Below are 16,294 nucleotides of genomic sequence, written 5' to 3' on the forward strand. Positions count from 1 at the left end.
CTCAACAGGACAGAGCTTCTCTGGGTTAGGTTAAAAATATACGCTACTGGTACAGTTTCCTTCTGGGTCTAATAGAATGATTTTTTTAACAAAGGCTATTCAAAAAACCAGCAGGAGAACAAAGGTCACGTAAATTCCAGACAAACTGAAAGTAGGTTTTGTAAACTTTCCAACTTAATAAAGGTTTCCAGAATGAGAAAGTAGGTGTTCCTCATTAGCGAAGAGCTGATTACCGTGACCCCCCCCAGACTCTTCTGTGACTGATGAAATTAAATATTTAAAAAGGAGCTCCTGTGCGATGTCCATTCTTTCTGCTTAAGGAATGCCACAAGTAATTGTAGCCCAATCAAACCTTTGGAATTTATGTGGTGAATTACTAAAAGCTTGCAGCTTTGCTGCGTGACACTAGACATCACAAAATTAGGTCATATTTATCTAATATTTCATTAGTGAGGTAATGAACTTCACAAAAGCATCTGTTGTGGGTCTACAAGCTCTAAAGCGGGATTTAGGTACTTCAATTCAATTCTATGTCTTAAGGGTTGATCCACTTCAGGGTTAATAGCACAATAATTTCTCATGCTCATCTCTGCACACTTTCCACTGTCCCACTGTCTCCATGCCAGGACCATGGCAGACGCGCAGAAGCAAGTACATGTGTAAGCCATCTTCTGATTCTGGCTCTTAAAAGTTCCTCTGCCTAATAGCTGCCGAATTTTGACAATTTGCTGCTGGTGCTGCAGTAGTGCTGCTCTTGGAGAACTTAGCATCATTGGCAGGTATTCTACATGCGTGCATCTCATAAATGATACAGATTCTGTTACGGCAAAAATGCTATGATCAATAACCATTCCCCTCACACGTTTAGCTACTATATGTGTCTTGGAACTACAGTCCAACCCAACGAAAGTTTTAAGCAAAGAAAAATTCTAATCTATTAGTGAAACTTGTGCGATGGAGTTCAGGGAGCTTGGCTCTGGGACAAAGAAAGAGAAACTACCTTCAGCAGTTTCTGACTGAAGCATCCACACGTGTCCTAACTACAGATTTAAAAAAAAAAAAAAAAAAAGAGAAAAGAAAAAAAGCCAAGCACCATGGAAATGCTAAGTAACTCTAGATAGTCTGATAAAGAATTAATTAGCTTTTTGCTCAGAATGACAACATTTGATACTGAACTGGGTTTTTAGTTTTTCTTCATGACGTAGTGTCTGCCTTTCCCGATATGTTTTTTAAAATTGTCATTTTTAATACGAATATTTTGAATTTTGGCAGAAGACTAAAAGGCAACCTGCAGGTTGAACCAAACTAGCATTCACTGAAATGCCAAAACTGCTTTTACTTACCTTATTTAATGTAAAGGTCTGATTTAGATGACTGTGAGCAAAAAAGCCAGTAAGTAAATCCATATTACATGGATTTTTACAAGTATTTGAAAAATCTTCACTCGGTGACACTAATCAGAGTGACTTTATTACAATTTAAGATAAGTGAGATGTTTCAGCTGTAAAGCTCATGGCAGACCAGCATGAAAATTAAAGAGAGACACCAACAACATGCACATACAAAATAAAAAACAAACAAATGCTTTGTACATTAAAGAAATTTACAAAATAAAAACTTCTGACATGCAGTTATGATATAAAAAAAATGCAATGGAAGGCAGAACACAGGTAACAGGAGGGAAGACAGCCAGGTTCACTGACAATCAAGAGAAAACCCTTCTGACTTAGAGATGCAAACGTGAGCTTAAAGAAAGCATGCCAGCATAGCAGAGTGCTGCGTCATCTCCCACGGAAGAAGAAGATGCATTACTGCAATAGCTCCGGCTCACTATTGCTGAGCCTGCTTATGACCGGTACTTGCTTTCTTTCACGTCCGATATTTGACAGTAAGATTCCTCCCAGGTGGTACGTTTTATGGGCAAAGCAAGAGATTCCAATTACAGCTGCAGAAAAATCACTCTGCTTACTGGTATTACCTACAGTGAAGGCTGCTTAACATAAAGCAGTATCAAGCCCTCTGCCATCTATGACTGGTCCTTGGGTGAAAACGGACGGTTTTCCCCAAGAATTTTTGGTAAACAGACTAAGAACCAGCATCATAGACCAGTAAGATGTAGCTCTGAGAGAACAACTTGTAGAATTATTACACGTTACAAATTGCCGAGCGAACAGGAAAGACCATGTCTCTCAGTTTTGGGATTAGGACTGAATCAGTAGTGATATACAGCAGAGAAAGGGGAAAAGTCTGAATTTCTAGAGGGTCTGAGGCAGATACCATGTGCTGCATTAGAGTCATCTCAATCAAAACGTTACATGCAGAAAACATCCAACCGTAAATATTACAGGGCTGTCGACTGAGATGGAAAGCGTTTCTCAAGCTCTTCCACAACACAGCTCAGGTTGCCATTCTGCTGGTTGTGCTCAGCCACAGCTTCTGGAGTTGGTAGCTCTGGCGTTGCAACCGGTTTGAGCTTAGAAACGTGCTTGGGCAGAACGTGGTTTTTGTCTATTTGGCTGTACATGTTGGCCACAGACTTTTCGATCGCCGCTAAATTCTGAATGTTTTTAAGAATACCTTTCAGCTCCCTACGGGGAGGAGGCTCTGGCACTGTGGCCGGCGGTGGTACAGCTGGCTGTTTGGCAGGGGATTTCGAATGCTTGGCAGGGGAGAGGTGCTGGGTGCTAAGAGGAGATGAAGAAGAAGAAAGAGAAACTGTGGGCGGAGGCGGAGGATGTGGTGGCAACAGAGGAGGGGATGGAGATGGTGGTGGAGGTGGCAGCAGTGGAGGTGGGGGTGGGGGAATTTTAGGCGGATCTGGAATGCTTGCTATAACTTCTTTGGTCTGAGGAGCTAGAAAACTTTGGCAAACTGATTTCTTTATCCTAAAAGACGGAGGAGTTGGTTTGCGAGTTGGTGGAGGAGAAAGTTCTTCAGGATAGTCGTGGTGAGTGATGATTACAGAGGGGACCGCGGAGGCCTCCGGTTCAACTACTTCAGCACAAGGTGTTGGAGAGGACAGAGGAGAAGAGCGAAGGCAAGGAGAAGCAACCACACTTTTAGAAGACTGCTCTAGCACGTTCTCTCCTTCTCGGAAACAGATGCTGTGTGTTGGCGATCGGATGGATTTCACATCAGGAGATTTCACTTGCTTCATTTCCTGCAAAGCCTGCTGCTCAAACTGTCTTGCCTTCTCTTTTACAGTTAACTTGGGGCCACTTATTTTTTGAAATAGTGGACTGCTAATATCAACACTGCTATGTTGATTTTCAGTTCCTTCATTCTCTGCTTTGAGTCTCTCCTGTTGCCACTGAATGGGGTCCATGACAACCGGCCTACTAGGAGAACCAGGCGCGTGTCTCTTAGCAACGTGAGTTGGTACCGTCCACGCACGGTGACCGCCTCCCAAAGAGGCATCTCTCAAGACTAGTCTGGAAGGAGAAAGAGTATCTAGAGTATCGTTTCTTTTCCGTAGAAACCCAGCAGCGGCGGGACTTTGAGCAACACCTTCCACATACAATGGGTTTTGAGTAGTTAATGGGTTCTCATCAGATAAAAAAGTAATGTTACTTGAAGATTTGGGGAGATTATTGTTCAATGATCCATTGATATTAGATTGCTTGTGAGCCTCAATAGCACGGGAAGCAAAGCTGCTTATAACTCTCTGACGGTCTCCTTCTTCTAAGACTGACTTTTTTCCCCTGCTTTGTTGGAAATGGTAGAGAAGAAAAAGACTTGAAAGAAAAGAAGATAATCACATGTGAGGAAACATGCATGGACATAGATACTTATGAGAGAGAAAAAAAGGATTCATGATATGAATCAGAGCCATTAAATTACTTCTAGCAAACTACTACTATCCAACAGAAAGATCACATTTACTAGACTACTGGGCAAGACATTTACTTTTATATCTTCTTTAGGGGAGAAGGACTTGAGGAGAAAGAAAAATCAAAGCAAGTTTTCAGCTACTCAGCAAGTTCAAAAATAAGTTAACCTCTTAAAAAACCCCTTAGATTTCAAAAGTATCAGTCAATACTGTACCCTATCTCCCCAGTGACACAAAACATCAATGCTATGTAGTTATGGAATACAGTTTCTCTATTAGATAATATGGAATCATGGTATGTATACTGTACATATGTAAAATTGTGTCTCCATCGTTCTAACGGCAGTGGCACTGTGACATACTGCACGCAGCCAACACAGGATATTCACAGGGATTTTTACATTAAACCTATTCTATAATAATTGTGCATCAAAACTCTGCTGTTCTATAAAACAAATGTATGGTTAGGCAGTGTTTCAGTGTGCCTGCACTGCCTTTTAAGGACTGGCCATAGGTCACATACAAAATTAGAACTATGGTCTGAGCCGATGGTGAGCCCGAAATCATGGCCCCAGGAGGAGTCAGAGGTGCACGTGGGCACACCTGAAGCGCAGACCTGTAGGGTCTCTGCAAGGCAGACAATGGGAGCTGAGGCCAGTCAGCTGAGATGCATGTTGTACTCAGACCATTATTCTGAGACTGATTCATAAAGAATTGCCAAGCTGGGCACTGGTTCTTACATTTACGATACACATATTGACGCAGAAATATCAATCGGTGTATGAATTTCATCTCTGCACCACGTTAGTCCAAGTGAAAAACCCCTGCAGTGCGATTACACTGAATTTCTACCCCAAAAGTAGGATGTCTCACCATTTCCTGGAATTCATCTAGCACCTCTGAGCGCCTCGTTAACCTACCTTCCTCAAATATTTTTAATACCCCAAACTTCTGAGCAGATTTTAAGATAAGCAGTATTTTAAAATCAGTATCCCCAAACTGCCAGCTAGAAAAGTGTGCCCTTAGAGCCCTATTTTAAATAATGCTTACCTGAGGCTGAAAATAAACTTATTTCCCTGTGACAAATTTAAGATATTGGCCAACGTCAGCTTGAGCTAAAAACAAACCCCTTATCCTTTCAGAGAGAAGATTACCCTCGTCAGCAACGAGACCAAATCAAAGTGCATTGCCATCGCTGCTATATACAGATTTATTGTAACTAAACAGATATGCTGTCTAGCATGGGGATGCAAAAAAAGAAAAAAACCACACCAAAACCCAGTCTTAAAAAGGACACCTACTCTAAAAATCTCTCTGAAATATTAAAATTATCTGTAAGACCGACTATGTTGAGAATATGATGGCATAAGGGGACATTATGGTAGAAATGGGGTATAAGGATTGCATTCCACTTCTGTACAACTCACTTATAGCTTCACCACCTCTGCCTAATGCTGGTACTCCACATTTTGAATGCCATACTTAAAACTTGCCTATTTTCTGCAGTTAAGGAACTGCAGCTAAAGTATAGCATGAGTACCACCGACTTCTACACACACACGCATAAATCAAAAATACCATAGAAAACTACTTTTAGTGACTTAGAGCTGTCCAATATTTTCACAAAACCTTTAAGTTAAAAATTCTAAGTCTCATCTCTAACAAAATTTGAGTCGTAGTCTTTAAAATTTAGATTAAAAAAGGTTAGGCTTTATTAACAAAAGGAATAGGGAAAAAACGACGTTTTACATGATTATGTGAATGCTAGAAAATGAAGTTTTAGACCTCTTGCTCAGATTGTTCCCTCTTTTTTTGGTGTTGTTTTTTCATATCTCAGAAAATATTACCAAATCTAAATTAACAGGAATTTGACCTCTGGTGATTAAATATTCCCTGGCAAAACTGGAAGAGAAATGTAAGTAACTAGATACTGGATAGGAGTTAATTAAGAGATATTAAATCTTCGCCTCTAAGTTGTTTAATATGTAAAAGTCCCCCGAAGGCCTATATGCAGTACTGAAACACATTTGCTTCTTAACTTTTGTGTCTTGTTTTAACTGGGAGATCACCCATGCAGAGAAACTACAGCTTCCTAATGGTCACAGGGACTCGAGAGGACCGATGAGCAGAATCGCTGCACAGAGGATAGGTAGGGCTCTCCCATTTGCAAATAACACCCAGCAAAGCCATGAAGGGTTACACCAATGAGTAAACTCTCCCCAAGCACTGCTGTTCTCCAAAAAACAGTACGCCGAAGGCTTGCCTTCGGGCAGAACATAACTGTATCAAAAATAAGTGATTTCACACTAATAATAAACTAATTCTTTATTCTAAAGCAGCATACTTTGAGGTTGGTCAAGCACCCTCAGTTTATTTAAAGGCGAGAGAAATAAATGATTCTGAACTTGAAGGAATCCATTCAGTAGAAAGCTCATGCAAGATGACATAACCTTTACACTACTGGAACAGATTATTTCAAAAGCTTCTCAGTTCCTTCCTCGCTTCACATGGCGCCTCTCAAGGATGAGGTTATCCTGCAATCTTGTTCTGTTTATGTGTAGGTATTTTAATCAATGAGAAACATCAGCTCACCGGTTTGAAGCACGTTTCTGTAAATTGAAAAACAAGTACCTGCCTTGCAAGGGATTGTAAATAGCAGACAAGAAAGATTTTGCTTGCATCCAATTGTGAGATGTTAAGTCCATGAACTGAGAGCAAACCTCTGTGAATGCACTCAGTGTTGGTTTTGTTTGGGTTTTTTTTTGGTAGTAGAACTATTTGGCTTTAGAAATAATACCATTCAAGTTCAGCAATCATACTTCATCTCTACTTCCACGAAAAGGATAAAGAAGCATAGAAGTATTGAAACTTCACAGTAAATGTCTTTCCTGTACTCGATCAATGGACAAATAAAATATGAGTTTCAGATTGCAAGGTTTAATGGGAATTACTGAAAGGAAAATTAACTAGCGTTTCTACTAGCTACAAATATTAAGATAATGAAATGAGATTACTTACTGATGCCTACGTATCCAAAGACAGAGAAAAATGAAAATTATGAGACAAGGCAGGTTTAAAACTGAAGAGCGTAGTTCCATTTCATTTGCTATAAACACCAAATTAAGAAAACAAGACACAAGGCAGCACTGCAAATGAAAGATGACTGTCTTAGGATAACTGAAGACAGGAAATACTCTACAAAAATTCATGAAAAAACTTAATAAAAGGTATTTCCCAAAGAGTAATTTCCCGAGGTATACCAGTGCCTTGAAAGCAAATATTTGACAGGAAAAAAAAAAGATAATTCGTAATTATTTTTATCGAAGCATGTTATTTTCTTTAACATCCTAAGGATATTAATTTATTTTGTAAGAATTTTTACTAGTTTATGTTTAATCAGTTCCTTAGCGTGATGGATATGTGTTTATCTTAGCTGTATGCAAAGACATCTGAGAGAAAAATATTCCAAACATTTTACATCTTTTTTGGTGCAATGAAAATTATTTTTAGTCAAATTGAACAGAAATCTAAGCCTCAAACTCAGTATTTCAAATCTGTAAATTTGCACCTGTCTGTTGCAGTACTAAAACATAAAAAAAATCTTTGCAGTTAAACACCCAGCAAAACGAGGCTTGTTCTGGGTTTAGCATAAGGTATTCACCAGTACAAAACACAGATTCATCCACTGGGATATCCAGTTCCCACAGATAATCAGCTTTATGTCACTGCCAGTAAAATTAGTAGAAGTGAGTCATTAATGTCAGTAGAAATTTAGTTAAACTCAAAAGAAACAGGAATGTTTTCCAGCAGGGCACCTGACTGCATGTGTAGTGTGTACAGACGTGATCTCATGTGGTTCACAAGCAGAAGTGCTCCCATTCAAAAATGCGCCTGTATGCTACTGTCAAACATACCTTTTTCCTCCCTTCCTGCCCCAGCAGTAACACTTCACAAAGGCAAAAGGCATGGGAGGAAATTCAGCAGTCAGGAGAAGCTATTCTCGCTTCAACTATAGCTCCTCTATTTACCCAGAAAAGCTCAAGCTCTGGAATTATTTCAAACATGGAGGCTGCGCTCAGACGGCCAAGAGTTAACGCAGCAGTGATACGCTCTGTCATGCCTCTTTAGTATTTTATAAACTCAATCTCAGCATCTGTAAAATTTCAACTTTCTGAGCAAAACAATTAAGGGTTGAAAACAGAGCAGAAGGTGGGCAATCCTCAACACCACCACCAGCAGCTCTCTCTCTACCTGCCTCCAAAGATATTATTATTGCCATGCTCTTCAGCGTTACTTGGTTTTAAAATAAAAACATAGACCAGTAAGTGTGGCAAGCTTATCAACAAAACTCCCCAGTATAATAGAAATACTAATTGCCTATTCTCCGCTGTAATATTCTCATACTGAGAATTAAATTGTTGTTGGAGTCCATAAGCTTCAGATTTACAGAAGCATGAAAATGTGGGCATCTTTGCACTGCTATTATTTTACGAACATATAATAGGTAAAAAAATATATTCATTGAACTGCCAGTGGTTTCTTTATTTTGATAGTTCCTTTATCTTTAATTTCAATGTTCAAACAGTTACAAAATTTAGAACAAAAAACCGCACTTTACCCAATGGAGCATTTCTTCCTACAGCAAATGGGGACTTTGGGGCAGCGATTTCATCAGATGTGTTTAGCCAACAGCTTTGAAAAACGTGGCATGCTGGCCTGGATTTGCAAAGGCACTGAAGGAACCCGGCCCTGGCTCACCCTGGTCGCAATGGCCTACTGCAGGCTCTTGCTCTAGAAAAAACCATCTGGTTATAAGCTGCTTTTTTGCCAACTTAAAACCTGTTAAAGATTCCCCCATCCGCTACAAGAAAACCTCTTTAGCAGGTTAAATTGTTTTTTCTCTCCTTACAGAGTCCCTCTATTTATTTCTCTGGGCGTGTGAGAACCCCAAGCAGCTGGGGAAAGACCCCTTCACGAAGAAAACGCTTTTTGACTTGGACTGCATGAAGCGATATCCCTGGAAAGTGAATCATGGCTTCGGTCACTAACAATTTTATTGACGTAGGACAAGGAATACTTACATGGTGCTGTCGCCAAGCTCTTCATAGAGGTTATTGGCAGTGGTGCTTGCTGGTTTGCCTGCCGGTAAAGCCATCTGGATCCTCGCAGTCTTTGCGCATTCAGCCTGTCGCCTTTGGTAAGCCACGTGGGGAAGGAGAAATACTCATTAGAAACACTCTATACCCTAACGTAAGCTGAGATGTAAAGTTTTCTATGGTTTTTCCTGCAGTTTTCAAGACATCCCTGCGTTTTGTCTTCTTCAAAGAAAAGTAATAACATGATAACCTTTTCCTGGCTTTTTCAGCTCTCTGTTATTTGTTCTCCCTTGGCAGAATCCCAGAGCCCGCCCTGGACAGAAACCTCCTGACCAGCACTACATCACTGCCACAGCAGGTATGTGCCAGGAAATAACGTATGTGCTAGCTTTGACACTGCTCTCATTAGGAGGTTTATCTGTTCTGGCTGCCCAAGACGAACAGTGGAGAGAGTAAGCTCTTTGGTCAAGTGCTTCATTCAAGTGCCAAGAAACTGTAATTTTAAACACAAAAAAAGTCTCTGGCAAAGTTTAAGTTATCACTTGCAACTCCTTTTGCATTAGAGTTGGGAAATTTCCGCCTCAATGAACAGTTTTCCTGAAAAAATTATTTTCACCATGAAACAAATTTCTATTTTCTATCTAGAAAACAAAGCCCGCGGTCCCTCATGTATGTAGCTGGGGGAGCGCCGCTGAGGTGACATGACTGATCGACCTCGCTTTGGTTTTGAGGGCGGTCAATACCCACTCCTTCCTGGGGAAGTCTCTCTATGCACTCTAGCCTGACGTGCACTTGCTTGCTTCAGCAATCCCACGTGCATGGAAATATTTACTTTTTTTCTCTGCAGGAAACACGCGATGTCCTGAACGACAGTGTGTGCTAGCACGCAATAATAAAATACACCGAGTAGCCGCATAAGTAACTTTTAAGCTCGCCATACACAGCGGTCAGGAACAAGCCGGAGCATAGGAAGTGACTCTTACTGAATGTCAAGTACCCCTTCTTCTTCAAAATAAAGACTGGTAGGCTGTCAGTATTCCTATGCAAGCTGGTAGAAACAAAGCTGAAAATAAGTACTTACTCTTTGAATCTGTTTTGTTATGCAAAAAAAGATAAAGAGATAAAAAGGAAGGTTAAATGAATTCTGTTTGCAACAATTGTCCTAAACAGCGAACCTAACACAAGTAAGAAACTAGATGCTACTTAATTATTCCACACACAAAATTACAGAATTAATGACATGTTTGAAGAATCGTAATCTCCAGAGCTGAACAGTGTTTAGCTGCTATTTGTGATACTCTTGAAACAATTTTGCAGTCAGCATAAACATGAATTACAGTGGGGAAAACTGCTTTGGGCTTACAGAAAACAACTCCCTGCCACGCACCCACAAGGGAAGAGTAAGACATGAAAACGTGCATATAACTCATGATATTGCTTCAACAGCTGCACTACTAGGGATGCATTTTTATAACTTTTTAACATGTTTCAGGAATGCTATAGAAAACATCTTCAATAGTGAAGGAGCATTACATTTGGTTGCTATTTAGAAGATACCCGTCTTTTGTCATTAGTAAATGGTATATTATTTATAGCTACACCTTATGGGGTTGTACCGGATAGTGTATTTCTAAGACACTATTTAACAGAAAAAAATAATGACCATTTCTGGCTTGTTTACAAGTCACAAATGTAGGCACTGAGCTGCACTTTGACAGTGATCATTTTATAAATTAAATGAGTTTTCTTTTCAGTAATACTATTTTTACAAAATGTAGTAAGCCGATGGCTGATCTGGAAAGCACTGAGAAATGGACCGACTGCACATAAAAAGTTTTAACAGGGAGAAAATCTTAACATTTCCATTATATGTGCCGCGAGTACAACAGTTACATTTATCCCGCTATAATCTCTACACTCAGTGGCAGACTGGAGCACCTACTTCGCCAGAATGTTATCAGGAAAGATACTGAAATTCCTTTTGAAAAGGAGAAAAAAAGCTGTAATGCAAAACCAAACCACATGGCTCAGGATAGCTTTTGATGTCGATATTAACGCTAAAATTCCCTTTACTTTCTTTGGCACTCTTCAGTGATACATTTTTCATAAAAGTGTAGTTTATTGACATTGCTCTGCTAAAAATCCAACTCCAAGTCACACCTCTAGACAACAAAAATGTGATTTTTTTGTTGAAATGAAGCTAGGCAGATTCCTTAGAGCTCTTTAAAGACATTGATAATCTTTTGATAACCTAACATGTCAAGGAAAAAATAGCGCTATTAGATTTCTTAAAGAACCAGGCAATTCAGGTAACAACAACAACAACCAACTAACTGTAGGCTGAACTGGTTCAGTAGCGTTTCACTGGAAGCAAATTTTAGATACAATTTTGGGAGAAGTAAAGCAGCTTTGAGATGCACTGCCATCCCAATGGCGCAGAGGTTTGTCAAGCTCTTTCAAACTCCTTTAAAGGGACTTTCTCTTTTGACCCAAATTGTTTGGAAAAACTGGGATGTAAATCTAATCCAAAGAACGTGCAGTAACCATCAAGAAATGGCTATCCTTGGCTGTTTTTCTGCTGTCACTAAGGAAAGCGCTCTCAGACAGGCTGCTGTTTTTTATGTAGGGTATGCTTTTTAAATGACGACTAACACAGTGCTTTGCTACCTCCTAACTGCAGCGCAGAAAGGAAAAACGCACAGTTAAAATCTCACCTGGCGTATCGTACCACATCTATTGCAGCATTCAGATTGCAATGGCTTTACTGTAATACACGTATATCAGCTCTTCCGTGCCCTCTCCTCCCACAGACTGATGCAACACTGCAGCAGGAGTCTGCAGAGGCACTGACACTTCATTGCCCTCAACACAGTGAAGGGAGCAGATGCCAAAGCGTTTTTCATAGAAACAAAACAAATGGAGAAGAAAAACAAACAAACAAACAATCCAGCAGGGCTATGGGGACTCCCTCCTACATGGTCCTGTGGAGCAGAGGTTGTCCATGATGAGGGCATATTATATTCCAGCTAGTTCACCAATTTCAAAATGAAGATAGAAAGATATGGAGGTACAGACCGACATATACAGAAGTTGGCTATAGTCATTCACTAGGGAAGATGCACAGAACTGTTTATATTTTGATTTTGTAATGCTTGGTAATTTTTTGAGTGCTCAGAGCATGCACGTGGAATTAGAAATCTTTCATGAGAAGAAATTCAGAAATGTCTTCCTTCCAGGAATACAGCCTTTAATTCCAAATGCATTGATTTTAAATATGAGTGGACCTGAGAAGGCTTAGTTGAGAGGAACTTGCTAGGGATGTTGATCCTTTAATTAGTCTATTAGCCCGATTACTTAAACCTCTTGAGTCTATGCGAGGTGAGTGGAAATACCAAGAAGGTTCTCTCTGGTGTATGCTGCTTTAGATAGCGCTAAAATGGCACAAAATCCATTCTTCATGAAACATTTGCAATTAAGACACGTACAGCTCAGGAAAAAATACAACTGTGTGTATTTTAGGGTTTAAACAAAAAAAACGTTGAGTCCTCTTATTTTGCCCGAGCTACACGATTTGATTTTTGACTCATTTACTGAAACAGCACCTTTTTTCCTTTTTTTTTTTTTTTTTTTTTTGGCATGGAATTCAGCTCTGAATCTACACTTGCGTTTCAAACATCTGGCTTTTGATCTTGTGTTTTGGCACATATTCTGAAACAGTTAGTGCACCCACAACTTTAGAAAGTATAGCAAGATGCGCTTCCCGTGCATTTTCTCTTTTCACGCACAGCCCACATCAAGCATCGACCAACTCTTGTGGTGAGAGGGAAATAAAAATATTTCCCTGTATAATAATTTCCCTGCAATGAAGGACAGTGTTCAAAGCAGTTCTGCTACAAAATGTAGCATCCCTACTACAACGTTGCTACCACAAAAAGGAGGAGGAGTACTTACTGTCTGTAGCTGACCATCACTATTAAAATAGCTGGCATACAGCAAAGGATGATTATGACGGCCAGAGCAAGTAACGCGCCTTCCGTGTAGCCCACGGCTTGCGCCTGCTTCTTGACGTTCGCTACCACGTCTGGGGTGCGGATCTCCAGGATGCGTCCCCCCTGCCCCAGGTACGGCTGAAACTCTTTATTGATATCCAGCAGTTTGCCATCCAGGAACCTTCAATGTCACAAAAGAAAACTATTACAGCCAAGTTCATTAACTGTGTTTGAATTACTGCATAGTTGGGTTAATAACTGTGGCCTGATAAAGCACATACCTCTTCTTTATGTGCTTAAGAATATCAGTAATTCCCTGTAATCCCTAAGTCAGCGATAACACCAATGTACTTAATACCAGAACACAGTTTAAACACTGAAAAGGAGAGGTGAGCTGAAGCTTATCCTAATTTCTAGTGGCAAGAAGTTCTCCATGCCATTGACAGCAGCGTAGCAAACAGCTTGCTTTGTGCTTTTTCCTTCAGTGGTCTATTGCAGAGGATTAACTAACCCTCCTGCACACATCCCTGAAGACCACTCTGGCCTAAAGATCAACTTGATGCTACTCTAAAAACGGACAATTTTTAGAGGACTTTCCTCAGCTGCCGAGGGAAATTCTCCAGCTGGAGGCACAGCCCACAGTTTGTTCCCTTTTGACTTCCCTTTCGGTATTAAAAAGAAAAGGGATTTAGAAAAACTACGCTTTTATTAATCCCCGCTCCCTTCCCGCCAGCTGCATCAATTCTGAACCTCGTTCTCGCATCTGCTCTGTCTAGTTAGCCTCCATGTCTCTGCTATTTTCTTAGATTGCAGTGCTGGTACTCCGTATTGAATTATTTGAGTAAGACATTCCTCTTATAGCATGACTGATGGCAAGCGGAAAACACAGAGGGACAATGATCGGATGAACTCATCTCTAGTGGGAGTGAACATCAGAGCAGCTGAAGGATGTGCCCTCTCAACGTTTGGCACAGTGCTGAGGGAGTTAATTCGCTGGCGTCAGGCTATCTGACAGCATCCTCTCCATCATGGCAATTTTTGGGTGGAATCGGTAGCAACGTTCCTGAGAGATGCAGGGGAATTGTAACGAGGAAAACAATAACATTTTAGAAAATGCTACATCATCTGTACTCATCTCCTTAAAGTCAAATTGGAGGTCAGAAAAAATGACAGACAGAGATTACTGTAAACTGCCTACTCTTTTTCATTTTTTGAGAAGGTAAAGGCCATTTTTTCTAGAGTTTCACACCTCTTCTAAAAGGAAAAGCACTAAATGCTTATAATAAACTGTAATTTAAACTTTGGGGGTCCTCCAAACACTGCCAGATACCAGAACAACCTCGACTAACATTGTTAACTACAGGAACAATAGGCCATCTATACAGCCATCAGAAAAACGCTGGCTTCATGTAGGCCTAGGAGGCACAGTGTTAGGACAGAGTTAGGTCCTAGGCAAAACTAGGGTATTAGCTAACCAGGAACCACGCGCCGCTGTCATCGCTTACAACCTTTAATAACGTCCATCCTCCATTTGTGCATCACCTACGAGAGGAACTTGGAACAACATAGTTAACAAGGAATGGACGGGAACAGTTGCTGAAAAAGCAAATGCAGTAGAAGAAGATCAGTATCTGATCTGATAATTGGCAGTTTAAAGACAGGTAGCCAAAGGACCTCATTTCCCTTACGATGGAAATTTTCCATTGGATGATTTGTTGATAGACAACAGTATGTTTGTTAAAGACATTTACTTTAAAAAATTTTGGCCAGGGCTTTATTTGAAAAAATGTATTGGCCAAGGCTTTAACTTCCAAAGGAAAATCAAAATTCTTGGATCGCATTTGAAGTGAGGATTGACTGTCTCACAAGCTGCCAAGTAGTAGGCTCCAGCTAGAAAGATCGAAGTAGGAGGCACGCATTAGGATGGAGGAGGATCCTGCTGGCTCTTAGCTACAGCAGAACCTCAGCCCCTTACACGTATCGTGGTCCTCCTGGAGAAAGAAAGTCAAGTGAAAAACGCTGGGATAAACCCTCCCCCCCAAAACAGCTAAAAAAATATTGTGAAAAGATTTCTGCATGTAAACTCTGAATGTCTACAGAAAGTCTGAAACAGCTGTTCTTTCCTTAGTCTGATCATGAGGCAGAAATCACACTCCTAAAAGACCATTTCTTACAGGGTGATGATTTCTTACAATTGATTTCCTCTCAGATTAATTTACTGATAAACCCTCATAGCATTGTTTGTCCCTGGTTTTTCTTGAACTTTGGGGAGAATGCACTCTTATCTGTGCGTATAACGTATTAGCTGGATCTCATAACATGCAGAACAACTCATCCCCAATGACGAAATGGTGCTGGTTTCACGATACCAACTTCAAAGAGCAGCAGTGGCTGCTCACTCACAGACCCACACTCTCACAAAAAGCAACCCAAGGCGTTTTGAAGAATAATTTCCCTTTGCATTAGTCTGCGCTGCTGATATTCACAACTAATTCCTTGCTCTCTTCCGCAAAACATTTTCTTGGTATTTGAGCAAAAATCCCTTTTCACAGCGTAAAGACCTGCAATGATGGTTCAAGAGACATAAAGCGAGTATAAACGGAGCTCTAATTCTTTTGCTGTACGCTAGATGTCACTGGTGCATGTTACACGTCCTTTGAGTTGGCAAAAGCATTCAAGTAGGACAGCGTTAAATCTCTGGATGATCTTAACAACCTCTCAGTTGAAATTCTGTTAGCATTTTCTTGACAAACCCTGTTTTAACAGGTTTGTAACTCTACCGTGCACATTTACTCCATGACGAAACACGACACATTGTGCAAAACATTCAGGGTAAGCATTTTATTTTTAATGGTGGACATTTTCCACTTAATATACGCAGGAGAAATTTTCTGGATTCAACTGTTTTTTACGCTCCAATAAATCAAACCCTCTTTCACAGAAAAGATAAAAAAGGAGGCTGATCATTTCAGTCTGTAAAATTATCTAAGTTGCCTCAAAGTCTTTTAGGAGTTTGTGGTAGAGGGAGGAAATAACAAAGCACAGCTACTATTCTGACCCATTTTTTGGTGTAACCAGACAGATTCGTGATTAATAAAAATGTCAGGTAATCAGTCATACCAGTCTCAAGGAAAAGTACGACTCTCTCGTTGCTTATCAGTCTTACAAAGTACAGGATAGGGAAAAATCAGCATGTCCCGAGCGACACATGGGTTTTCCCCAGCTGGCAGTGACAAACACAGCGCGGCTGCTACGTCTGCGACTTCTAAATCATGTCTTTGTTTTCCAGCCAAACATTTTGCTTGAATGCAGGTATGTGGGATTGGGCTACTCGTTTGGGACTTCTGGACGTGAAGCAGCCCATTCAAAATAGCTCGGTA

At 40.4% G+C, this 16,294-nt stretch overlaps 1 protein-coding gene across 1 annotated transcript in view; it reads right to left on the reverse strand.

The window, feature by feature from the left end:
* PCDH15 (protocadherin related 15) overlaps positions 1-16,294 on the reverse strand; it is a 379,975-nt gene that overhangs the window by 11,515 nt on the left and 352,166 nt on the right. The window contains exons 30-32 of the mRNA XM_059821547.1: positions 12,877-13,095; positions 10,007-10,015; positions 8,911-9,021 (exon numbers count right to left, since the gene is read on the reverse strand). Of these exons, the coding sequence (XP_059677530.1) occupies positions 8,911-9,021; positions 10,007-10,015; positions 12,877-13,095 (339 nt within the window). The remainder of the gene's footprint in view (positions 1-8,910; positions 9,022-10,006; positions 10,016-12,876; positions 13,096-16,294) is intronic.

Source organism: Gavia stellata, chromosome 9, assembly GCF_030936135.1.
Source record: "Gavia stellata isolate bGavSte3 chromosome 9, bGavSte3.hap2, whole genome shotgun sequence".
NCBI lineage: Eukaryota > Metazoa > Chordata > Aves > Gaviiformes > Gaviidae > Gavia > Gavia stellata.